Source organism: Cherax quadricarinatus, chromosome 60, assembly GCF_038502225.1.
Source record: "Cherax quadricarinatus isolate ZL_2023a chromosome 60, ASM3850222v1, whole genome shotgun sequence".
In the NCBI taxonomy this organism is placed as follows: Eukaryota; Metazoa; Arthropoda; class Malacostraca; order Decapoda; family Parastacidae; genus Cherax; species Cherax quadricarinatus.
The window spans coordinates 17,887,378-17,900,395 of record NC_091351.1 but is presented as its reverse complement, the minus strand read 5'-3'; the positions used below and the strand labels follow the sequence as shown (position 1 = coordinate 17,900,395).

Here is a 13,018-nt window from a genome sequence, read left to right as displayed (position 1 = left end):
TCAACAACCCTTCCTCAGCCCTCTGGACAACAGTTTTGGTAATCCCGCACCTCCTCCTAACTTCCAAACTACGAATTCTCTGCATTATATTCACACCACACATTGCCCTCAGACATGACATCTCCACTGCCTCCAGCCTTCTCCTCGTTGCAACATTCATCACCCATGCTTCACACCCATATAAGAGCGTTGGTAAAACTATACTCTCATACATTCCCCTCTTTGCCTCCAAGGACAAAGTTCTTTGTCTCCACAGACTCCTAAGTGCACCACTCACCCTTTTCCCCTCATCAATTCTATGATTCACCTCATCTTTCATAGACCCATCCACTGACACGTCCACTCCCAAATATCTGAATACATTCACCTCCTCCATACTCTCTCCCTCCAATCTGATATCAGCTCTTTCATCACCTAATCTTTTTGTTATCCTCATAACCTTACTCTTTCCTGTATTCACTTTTAATTTTCTTCTTTTGCACACCCTACCAAATTCATCCACCAATCTCTGCAACTTCTCTTCAGAATCTCCCAAGAGCACAGTGTCATCAGCAAAGAGCAACTGTGACAACTCCCACTTTGTGTGTGATTCTTTATCTTTTAACTCCACGCCTCTTGCCAAGACCCTCGCATTTACTTCTCTTACAACCCCATCTATAAATATATTAAACAACCACGGTGACATCACACATCCTTGTCTAATAATAACTGAAAATAAATTAATTAAATGTAATTTCATTGATCTTTTGTAGTAGATAGAGGAAATTGTTTCACCGCGATCATAACAATAATGGATAATTCTGTTACCAAAATCTGTTGAACAAAGGTTTACTGAATGAGGTTTTACTATAGTTCACTGCAGTTTCTGTTACGCTCTGGTCTCTTTAGCAAAACAAGAAGCTAATAACTTCTATTTATTGTACTTCCAAAAATATACATACAAAGAATTGCTTTTGTATACTATCAAAAAGCAGAATGCATTATTATATTCAAGTAAGTGGTAAACCAAAATAAGATGGGCATTCATGTCCTTCACAATCGCGTTCAGTATTTCCAGTTTAACAATAAACTTTGCATTATATCCTGTCAAATTACATCCTGCATTTCAAAAAGGTTTAAGCATCTTTTTATGTGAAAATAATACAGCTCTTTCTGACCCACGTGGGTTTCATGCATTTTTTTTTTTTTTGACAAGTCGGCCGTACAGTGTACAGTGCTGATACAATAATTTATTCTTGTTAAATTACTAAGCAGGTCCATCATTGAAAATACGGATGCTTTAGACTGGCGTTAGTAAACCTGCAGTGATGTGTAAAATATGTATGTTATTGCATACACAGTCAGTGATATACTGTATTCTACACAGCCTACATGGTTTGCACTTTTTTGTGAACATGGTGTTGTATGATTCCTCTGAGTTTAGCACTTAATTTGATTACAGTGGTACCTTGACTTACAAGTGCCCCAACTTACAAGTCGTCCAAGTTACTAGCCATTGCTCGGTCAATTTTTTGCTTTGAGTTGCAAGCCAAAATCCGAGTTATGAGCAAGCAGTTATTTTGGCAAAAAACAAATGAAAAAAAAAATATTTACTGAAAATGACATTTGGCAAGAACCCAGGCCTAAATGGCAAAAAGAAAGGTGGTTTTGGGATGTGGTACTTATAAAACAATGGTAGTGCAATGTTCTCACTGGAGGTAATCGTGTAATTATCTTTAGTTATTCTACAAAAAAGTAAAGTTGCTAAGTTTTTGACATTTGCAAAATATCTTTCCCTTGACTCCCACACAAAATCCCAAAATATTTGTAGAACAATCATTTTTTTTATGATTCCTGTCAATATCATTGCATTTACTTCATTAATAAATGGTGAGATTCATGAAGTAAGTCAGTGTTTTCCTTATGAAACTAGTTGGACACTTGCCATATTATGGCCTATTTTATTCATTCTAGAGTATATGTTTCTATGTTACTTATAGTATTTATTATGTCATATTAGATAAATTCTGACAGATAAATAAGCGTTATATTGAAGTATTTTCTACTGCCTTGAGACTCGGGAATTCCACCAACGTAAGCAAATGTTCCCAGACGGTTCCTGATCTCCAAGGTAAATACACTTTATAAAACCAGTTTATTGCTTTACATTCTCTTTGATTATATTTTATGTTTTTATACAATACTTCTTATTTATAAATAAATTTTTATTTAAAAACCCGTAACAAATTTTTTTTTTTTTTTTGGGGGGGGGGGGGGGGGTGGAATAGATTAATGGTATTTCAATTAATTTCAATGAGGAAAATTTGATCTGATATACGAGCAAATTGAGTTACGAGTTCTGTCACGGAACAAATTAAACTCGTAAGTCAAGGCACCACTGTACATTATTATTGTGTGTGAATAATATATGCTGTATACAATTTATATATAGAATATATTGACATCCATCTCTGAGTGATGCATTTGCAATTCAAAGGCACCCGTCTGGAACCAGTTACAGTGGAACCCCGAGTTTCGTACAGCTCCCAACTCGAACAATTATGCAAGTGCATTACTGTAAGTGCTTTTATGTGTGTATTTTTGAGGGTCTGAAATGGACTAATCTAATTTATATTATTCTTCATGAGAACAAATCCGTTTGGTAATGGCACTAAAACAGCCTTCTGGAACGAATTATGGCTGAAACTCGGGGGACCACTGTACCTGGAAAATTCATGATAGTACTGCATATGCCTTCACTACTGGCAGTCACTATGTGCATTACAGGCACTTTACAACTACAGTGAAAGTAGGTTTTGCCATAAATTTCTATGTGCCTTATTTATTAAATTTTACCTTCCATTCTTCCGGTGCTGTTTGATCACTGCAAGTTTAGAGATTCTCAATGAGTAATGTAAACTATTATTTTCATGGGAGAGCACGGATCCTGTAGGGATCAGACAGCACCTGGAGTATGGGAGGTAATCTGATCCAACCCAAGGAGTGATTGGTAACTCCAACTCCATGGACAAGGAGCCCTTCACAGGTATCAAGACACTACCTTGTAGGATGGAACCTCATTGAACTAGACCTTCATAATATTTTGTTATTAACCCTTTGACTGTTTCGGTCGTATATATACGTCTTACGAGTCACTGTTTCGAACATATTTATACACGTAAATTCTAGCAGCTTCAAATCAAGCGGGAGAAAGCTGGTAGGCCCACATGTGAGAGAATGGGTGTGTGTGTCAGTGTGCACCACATAAAAAATCCTGCATCACGCAGTGCTTAATGAGAAAAAAAAAACTGACCATTTTTTAGAATTAAAACGCTGACTTTGAGGTGTATTTTCGTATAGTATTTATCGTTGTATTCTCGTTTTCATGGTCTCACGTGATAAAATGGAAAACATATTACAGAAATAGAGATGATTTTGATTAGTTTCACGATGAAAATGACCTTGAAATTGAGCTCAAAGTAGCAGAAATGATCGATTTTTACCAATGTTCAAGAGTAAGCAAATCACACCACACGTCCAATACACGTCAACTGGGGAGTCTAATATTCTTTCACTAGTGCACTGATATTATTTATACCATTTTTACAATAATGCAGTAGTCTGCATAACAGTAAATATTTTATTTTTTGTACGAATAAAAAATCAAAATAGAAAGCAATAGTAATATAAGAGGGGCCTAGAGACGTGACTAATGAACAGAGGATATGTTATTTTAGTGCCAAGAATGTCTACATTGTTTATTCTGGACCCTATTTTGAAATTGGCATCTTTTTTAATTTGATTTAAATTGGCCAAATTGCCAATTTATGACCACTTTATTGGGTAGTTCAAATCGGTAAATGGGTGGTTTCTTGTACGCAATTGATAGAAAAATGGAGTTCTAAAGAAATAGCTATGAGTTTTGTCAACTGGAACACCGGAATTGGCCAAAAATAGGGCTCAAAGTTGGTGAAATCGCCAATGCGTATATATCGCCAAGACCGCGACAGTGTAATTCCATGAGTTTTTGACCAAATTTCGTACTTTTGGTGTCATTACCATCGGGAAAAGATTCTCTATCATTTCATAAGAAAAAAAAAAAAATTTTTTCCCCAAAAATTTATCGACATAGAATGACAGTTTCAGAAAGGGGCCTGCGACAGTCTAAGAGTTAATGATGTCATAATATTCAGAACTGTTATTTGGATGACATTCATGGGGAAACACCAAACCCATAGGGGTCATATGGCACCTGGGGAATGAGAGTCAATCAAATTCAATCCAACAAAGGGGAGGGCAGCTCCAGTTCCCTGGATGATGAACTCTTCACCAGCATCAAGGCCCCTCTACAGCAGGACTAATGTTCTGCACATACAGTATTACAATAATACCACACAATTATAAGACTTTAAAACTACATACTATAATAGAGCCCCCTCAAGGAAGGTTCTCTGTTAAACCTGAATGTGCTCCCCCGATTCAAATGAATAAAATGTAAACCTTTACAGGTTTAACACTCTTCCCAAAAATGTACTAATATTACCATTAATAATAATTATTAAAACAATGTATACAGGTGAGGAAATACTGTTCTGAAAATTATTATTATAATCACTAGTATCATGATCAAGTGGAGCAACAGACAATTTTGGGTAGAGTGCTTAACTTTCTTGTATTACTTTTATTCTTTATGCAACAGCAACTTAGCAAATCTAGAGATAAGCAATAACTAATAAAAAATATTTTATAAATCACACACATATTGGAAATGATATATGACACTTCTGTTTATATTTTATGTGGAGTAACATGTGAATGTATGACACAGCAGTTGTGTGTGCATGACACAGTAGTTCTGTACATGACACAGCAGTTGTGTGTGCATGACACAGTAGTTCTGTACATGACACAGCAGTTGTGTGTGCATGACACAGTAGTTCTGTACATGACACAGCAGCTGTGTGTGCATGACACAGTAGTTCTGTACATGACACAGCAGTTGTGTGTGCAAGACACAGTAGTTCTGTACATGACACAGCAGCTGTGTGTGCATGACACAGTAGTTCTGTACATGACACAGCAGCTGTGTATGCATGACACAGTAGTTCTGTACATGACACAGCAGCTGTGTGTGCATGACACAGTAGTTCTGTACATGACACAGCAGCTGTGTGTGCATGACACAGTAGTTTTGTACATGACACTGCAGCTGTGTGTGCATGACACAGTAGTTCTGTACATGACACAGCAGCCGTGTGTGCATGACACAGTAGTTCTGTACATGACACAGCAGTTGTGTGTGCATGACACAGTAGTTCTGTACATGACACAGCAGCTGTGTGTGCATGACACAGTAGTTCTGTACATGACACAGCAGCTGTGTGTGCATGACACAGTAGTTCTGTACATGACACAGCAGCTGTGTGTGCATGACACAGTAGTTCTGTACATGACACTGCAGCTGTGTGTGCATGACACAGTAGTTCTGTACATGACACAGCAGCTGCGTGTGCAGGACACAGCAGCTCTGTGCATGTAACATTAGCTCTGTACATGACACAGCAGCTCTGTGCATGACACATTAGCTCTGTACATGACACAGCAGCTCTTTGCATGACACATTAGCTCTGTGCATGACACATCAGCTCTGTATATGATGCAGCAGCTCTGTACGTGAGACAGCAGCTCTGTGCATGACACAGCAGCTCTGTACATGAGACAGCAGCTCTGTACATGACAAAACAGCTCAGTGAATAACACAGCAGCTCTGTGCATGACACAGCATCTATGAACATGACACAGCAGTTCTGTGCATAATATATTAGCTCTGTGCATGATACAGCAGCTCTGTGCATGACACATTAGCTCTGTACATGACAGCAGCAGCTCTGTACATGACACAGCAGCTCTGTACACAACACAGCAGCTCTGTACATGGCACAGCAGCTCTGAACATGACACAGCAGCTCTGTGCATGACACGTTAGCTCTGTACATGACACATTAGCTCTGTACATGACACTACAGCTCTGTGCATGACACATTAGCTCTATATATGACAACAGCTCTGTACATGACACATTAGCTCTGTGCATGACACATCAGCTCTGTGCATGGCAGCAGCAGCTCTGTGCATGACACATTAGCTCTGTACATGACCCAGCAGCTCTGTGCATGACACATTAGCTCTGTACATGATACAGCAGCTCTGTGCATGACACAGTAGCTCCATGCATGACACATTAGCTCTGTGCATGACTAGTTCTGTACATGATAGAAGCACTGCACATGACACAGTAGCACTTTACATGACACAGTAGCTCTGTACATGACACAGCAGTAATGTACATGACACATTAGCTCTGTACATGACACAGCAGCTCTGTACATGACACAGTAGCTCAGTACATGACACCATTTCTGTACATGGCAGTACAGCTCTGTACATGGCAGAGCAGCTCTGTACATGACACAGCAGCTCTGTACATGACATAGAAGTTCTGTAAATGGCACAGCAGCTTGGTGCATGACACAGTAGGTCTGTACATGAAACAGTAGCTCAGTACATGACACCATTTCTGTACATGGCAGTACAGCTCTGTACATGACACAGCAGCTCTGTTCATGACACAGCAGCTCTGTACATGACACAGTAGCTCAGTACATGACACCATTTCTGTACATGGCAGTACAGCTCTGTACATGGCAGAGCAGCTCTGTACATGACACAGCAGCTCTGTACATGACACACCAGCTCTGTACATGACACAGTAGGTCTGTACATGAAACAGTAGCCTTATACATTACATAGTAGCTCTGTACATGACACACTAGCTCTGTTCATGATACAGATTTGTACATGGCACAGTAGCCTTGTACATGGCATAGAAGTTCTGTACATGGCACAGCAGCTTGGTGCATGACACCGTAGCTTTGTGCATTACACACCAGCTCTGTACATGACACAGCAGCTCTGTATACAACACAGTAGCTCTGTGCATGACACAGCAGCTCTGTACATGACACAACAGCTCTGTACATGACAGCAGCTCTGTACATGACACAGATTTGTACATGACAGCAGCTCTGTACATGACACAGCAGCTCTGTATATGACACAGCAGCTCTGTATGACACAGCTCTGTACATGACACAGCAGCTCTGTATATGACACAGCAGCTCTGTACATGACAGCAGCTCTGTACATGACAGTAGCTCTACACATGACACAGCAGCTCTGTACATGACACAGTAGATTTGTACATGATACAGCAACTCTGTACATGACAGCAGCTCTGTACATGACACAGATTTGTACATGACAGCAGCTCTGTACATGACACAGCAGCTCTGTATATGACACAGCAGCTCTGTATGACACAGCAGCTCTGTACATGACACAGCAGCTCTGTATGACACAGCAGCTCTGTACATGACACAGCAGCTCTGTACATGACAGCAGCTCTACACCTGACACAGCAGCTCTGTACATGACAGCAGCTCTGTGCATGACAGTAGATTTGTACATGATACTGCAACTCTGTACATGACACAGATTTGTACATGACAGCAGCTCTGTACATGACACAGATCTGTACATGACAGCAGCTCTGTACATGACACAGCAGCTCTGTATATGACACAGCAGCTCTGTACAACGCAGTAGCTCTGTACATGACACAGCAGCTCTGTACACGACAGCAGCTCTGTACATGATAGCAGCTCTACACATGACACAGCATCTCTGTACATGACACAGTAGATTTGTACATGATACAGCAACTCTGTACATTACACAGCAGCTTTGTACATGACATAGTAGGAAAGTACATGACACAGCAGCTTTGTACGTGACAACAACTGTGTACATGACACAGCAACTGTGTACATGACACAGCAGCCCTGTACATGACACAGCAGCTCTGTACATGACACAGCTGCTCTGTACATGACAATAGATTTGTACATGACACAGCAGCTCTGTACATGACATATTAGCACAGTATATGACACAGCAGCTCTGTACATGACACAGCTGGTCTGTACATGACACAGTAGATTTGTACATGACACAGCAGCTGTGTAAATGACACAGCAACTGTGTACATGACACAGCAGCTCTGTACATGACACAGCAGCTCTGTATATGACACAGCAGCTCTGTACATGACACAGCATCTCTGTACATGACACAGATGTATACGTGACAGCAGCTCTGTACATGACACAGTAGATCTACACATAATACAGTAGATCTACACATGACACAGTAGATCTACACATGACACAGTAGATCTACACATAACACAGTAGATCTACACATAACACAGTAGATCTACACATAACACAGTAGATCTACACATAACACAGTAGATCTACACATGACACAGTAGATCTACACATGACACAGTAGATCTACACATAACACAGTAGATCTACACATAACACAGTAGATCTACACATGACACAGTAGATCTACACATGACACAGTAGATCTACACATGACACAGTAGATCTACACATAACACAGTAGATCTACACATGACACAGTAGATCTACACATGACACAGTAGATCTACACATGACACAGTAGATCTACACATGACACAGTAGATCTACACATGACACAGTAGATCTACACATGACACAGTAGATCTACACATGACACAGTAGATCTACACATAACACAGTAGATCTACACAACACAGTAGATCTACACATAACACAGATCTACACATAACACAGATCTACACATAACACAGTAGATCTACACATGACACAGTAGATCTACACATAACACAGTAGATCTACACATAACACAGTAGATCTACACATGACACAGTAGATCTACACATGACACAGTAGATCTACACATGACACAGTAGATCTACACATGACACAGTAGATCTACACATGACACAGTAGATCTACACATGACACAGTAGATCTACACATGACACAGTAGATATACACATGACACAGTAGATCTACACATGACACAGTAGATCTACACATGACACAGTAGATCTACACATGACACAGTAGATCTACACATAACACAGTAGATCTACACATAACACAGTAGATCTACACATAACACAGTAGATCTACACATGACACAGTAGATCTACACATAACACAGTAGATCTACACATAACACAGTAGATCTACACATGACACAGTAGATCTACACATAACACAGTAGATCTACACATAACACAGTAGATCTACACATGACACAGTAGATCTACACATGACACAGTAGATCTACACATGACACAGTAGATCTACACATAACACAGTAGATCTACACATAACACAGTAGATCTACACATGACACAGTAGATCTACACATGACACAGTAGATCTACACATAACACAGTAGATCTACACATAACACAGTAGATCTACACATGACACAGTAGATCTACACATGACACAGTAGATCTACACATGACACAGTAGATCTACACATGACACAGTAGATCTACACATAACACAGTAGATCTACACATAACACAGTAGATCTACACAACACAGTAGATCTACACATAACACAGATCTACACATAACACAGTAGATCTACACATAACACAGATCTACACATAACACAGTAGATCTACACACACTTCTCAATAACCAACAATTCCAGGATAGTTCCAATAATTAAATAAATTTATCCTAAAGAGGACATTACAATAAATATAAGTGAGATGTATATTAATTCACACAAAACAATTTTCAAGTATTTAATCAAATTTCAGGAAGGTAATACATTAAAACAAGAGTAGACAGTACTTAAAATATGTTTCTTACTCAAGCAAAACTGAAAACACTACAAAATCAATGTTATATTTTATGCAAAACAACCACTCTGAAAGAATAGAGAAATTCCAAGCACTTTCGTGACTACTCACATTATCAAGGAACTATGTTCCTTGATAATGTGAGTAGTCACGAAAGCGCTTGGAATTTCTCTATTCTTTCAGAGTGGTTGTTTTGCATATTTTGAAATCACCTGTTTACTGTGATCTTATTGCGTTATATTTTATGTGTAAAAGTAAATTTATTTGATGATTTAACCCGTTGACTGTCGCAACCCCCAACCCTGAGGTGTCTCCTGGTGTCGCAAAATTTAAAAAAAAAAAAAATTATTTTTTATTATGTAATGATAGAGAATCTTTTTCCGATTGTAATGACACCAAAAAAAACGAAATTTGATGGAAAACTGACGGAATTACGCTCTCGTGAAGTTACTGATCTTGGCGATATTTACAAATCGGCAATTTCGCCCACTTTTGAGCCCTATTTTTGGCTAATTCCATTGTTCCAGTCGACCAAACTCATAGCTATTTCTTTAGAACTCCGTTTTTTCTATCGACTGAGTACAAGAAACTGCCCATTTACCAAATTCAACTACCCAATAACATGGTCAAAAATTTGCAATTTGGCCAATTTCACGAAAATTAAAAAATATGACAATTTCAAAATAAGGTCCAGAATGAACAATGCAGACATTCCTGGCTCTAAAATAACATTTTCTTTGCTCATCAGTCATGTCTCCAGACCCCTCTGATATTACTCTTGCTTTCTATTTTGAATTTTTATTCAAACAAAAAATAGAAGATATACTATTATGCAGACTATTGCAATATTGTAATAATTGTATAAATAACATCAACCCATTCATGACTGCATATTAGAATGGCTAGTTGGACATTTACTAGACAATGATGTCATTTGTTTACTTTTGAACATCAGCAAAAATCAAACATTTCCCCTACTTTGAGCTCCATTTCCAGGTTCTTTTTATAGTAAAATCAATCAAAATCATCTATTTTTGCATATTAGAATGGCTAGTTGGACATTTACTAGACAATGACGTCATCTGTTTACTTTTGAACATCAGCAAAAATTAAACATTTCCCCTACTTTGAGCTCCATTTCCAGGTTCTTTTTATAGTAAAATCAATCAAAATCATCTATTTTTCTATAATATGTTTTCCATTCTATCAAATGAGATCAAGAAAACGAGAATACAACCATAAATACCATACGAAAATAGACCACAAAGTCGGCATTTTAATTAAAAAAAAAAAACGGTCAGTTTTTTTTTCTTATTATGCACTACATGCTCCAGGATTTTTTTTATGTGGTGCACACTGACCACACAGACCCATTCTCTCACATGTGGGCCTACCAGCTTTCTCCTTCTTGATTTGAAGCCGCTAGAATTTATGAGTATATATACATCAAACACGGTACCTTGTAAGAAGTATATATACGGCCGCGACAGTCAAAGGGTTAATCAGTTGTATGTGTGTGTGTGTGTGTATGTGTGTGCATATTCCATATGTATATACATGTGTATTTTTTCAGTACTAATTAACTATGTGGCAAGACAAACTTTATGTTCATTTCCAACATTATAATGCTTGCAAAGCATATACTATATTGATTATAGCTTCAGCTAATAAGAAAATGAAGGGAATTCTTCTTGCAACAAGCTTATGCACACCATGGTGCATTCAATTCGGCATATGCGAAGCACAAAAACTTGTAAAAACATTTCTGTAGATATATACAGCATATTACAGAAATTAATACATACACCCAAAAAGCCCTATTCCAATAAACAGTGTGAATTTTATCATAGGCAGTATTTATAAGGCCCTACTCCATTTTTATAGCAAGATTTATAATTATGAGGTATTCAGAAAGCTCTATTCCATTTTATAGCCTGAATTATATCCATATAATGAACCCTGGCTAGAAATGTTGATACCAGCTCATATTCTAACTGTCCACCTTGACGCTCTGATGATGCTCCTCGCATCTCCTCCATTCTTCTTCTCTGTCCCACATTTTTTTTTCCATCTGTTCTCTGGGTTCTTGACAGTCGAGCTTCACACAGAACTTTAGTGGTAAGACATAAGAGCCACTGCATGATCTAGAATACACAAAATACAAAATGCACACATTAGTTTAGATGGACTATATGAAAGCAAAATTATTACTGTATACATATTTGGATTTGCTATTCAATGATGTGTATGGCAAACTTGATGTTGATGCTAGGGGTAGAAGTGCAGAGGGCAAACTTACGAGTGCAGGCAGTCACTTTCAGTAAAACGGTCAATCTGCATTAATGGCAAAATATCTGTAGAATCAGGAGTATACCTGGAGATACCTGGAGAGGGTTTTGGGGGTCAATGCCCCCGCAGCTCGGTGTGAGACCAGGCAACAATGAAATGGAAGTTACTAGGAATTTACATGGGATGAACTATGGGATGGGATTGAAAGTTCAGTGAGTGCAAATAACACTCACTCACTCTCCCTCTCTCACGCTCGCTCGCTCTCTCACGCTCGCTCGCTCTCTCTCGCGCTCACTCTCTCGCGCTCACTCTCTCGCGCTCACTCTCTCGCGCTCACTCTCTCGCGCTCACTCTCTCGCGCTCACTCTCTCGCGCTCACTCTCTCGCGCTCACTCTCTCGCGCTCACTCTCTCGCGCTCACTCTCTCGCGCTCACTCTCTCGCGCTCACTCTCTCGCGCTCACTCTCTCGCACTCACTCTCTCACGCTCACTCTCTCGCGCTCACTCTCTCGCGCTCACTCTCTCGCGCTCACTCTCTCGCACTCACTCTCTCGCGCTCACTCTCTTGCGTTCACTCTCACACTCACACAGGCACACATGCATGAAAGAATCATAGGCATCACCAGACCTCATAGCCCTCACAGAAACCAAACTCAGGAATGATGATAAACACCTTCTTTCCAAAAGGATATCAAATCCTGAGGAAAGACAGAGGGAACAGGGGTGCGTGGAGGAGTGGTACTGCTCATCAATATCCAATGGGATTTTGAGGAGCTGGAGAGAGGACACACAGGAGAAGCAAGAGACTACATAATAGGAAGACTTCAGTCTGGAGGTCCCAAGATGGTAACTGCAGTGATGTATAACCCATCACAGAATAGAAGAAGGCCAAGACAAGAATATGTTAAGAGTAACAGAGTGATGGGTGATAAACTGGCTGAAATG

At 39.3% G+C, this 13,018-nt stretch overlaps 1 protein-coding gene across 2 annotated transcripts in view; it reads right to left on the bottom strand.

Moving 5' to 3' along the window:
* Pink1 (PTEN-induced putative kinase 1) overlaps positions 1–13,018 on the bottom strand; it is a 263,559-nt gene that overhangs the window by 59,658 nt on the left and 190,883 nt on the right. The window contains exon 11 of one of the 2 annotated variants that reach the window (XM_070097991.1): positions 11,200–11,928. The exons of the other annotated variant lie outside the window; for it this stretch is intronic. Within the exon in view, the coding sequence (XP_069954092.1) occupies positions 11,692–11,928 (237 nt within the window). The 3' untranslated portion in view covers positions 11,200–11,691. Of the gene's footprint in view, positions 1–11,199; positions 11,929–13,018 lie in introns of those variants that run through there. 2 annotated transcript variants of the gene reach the window in all.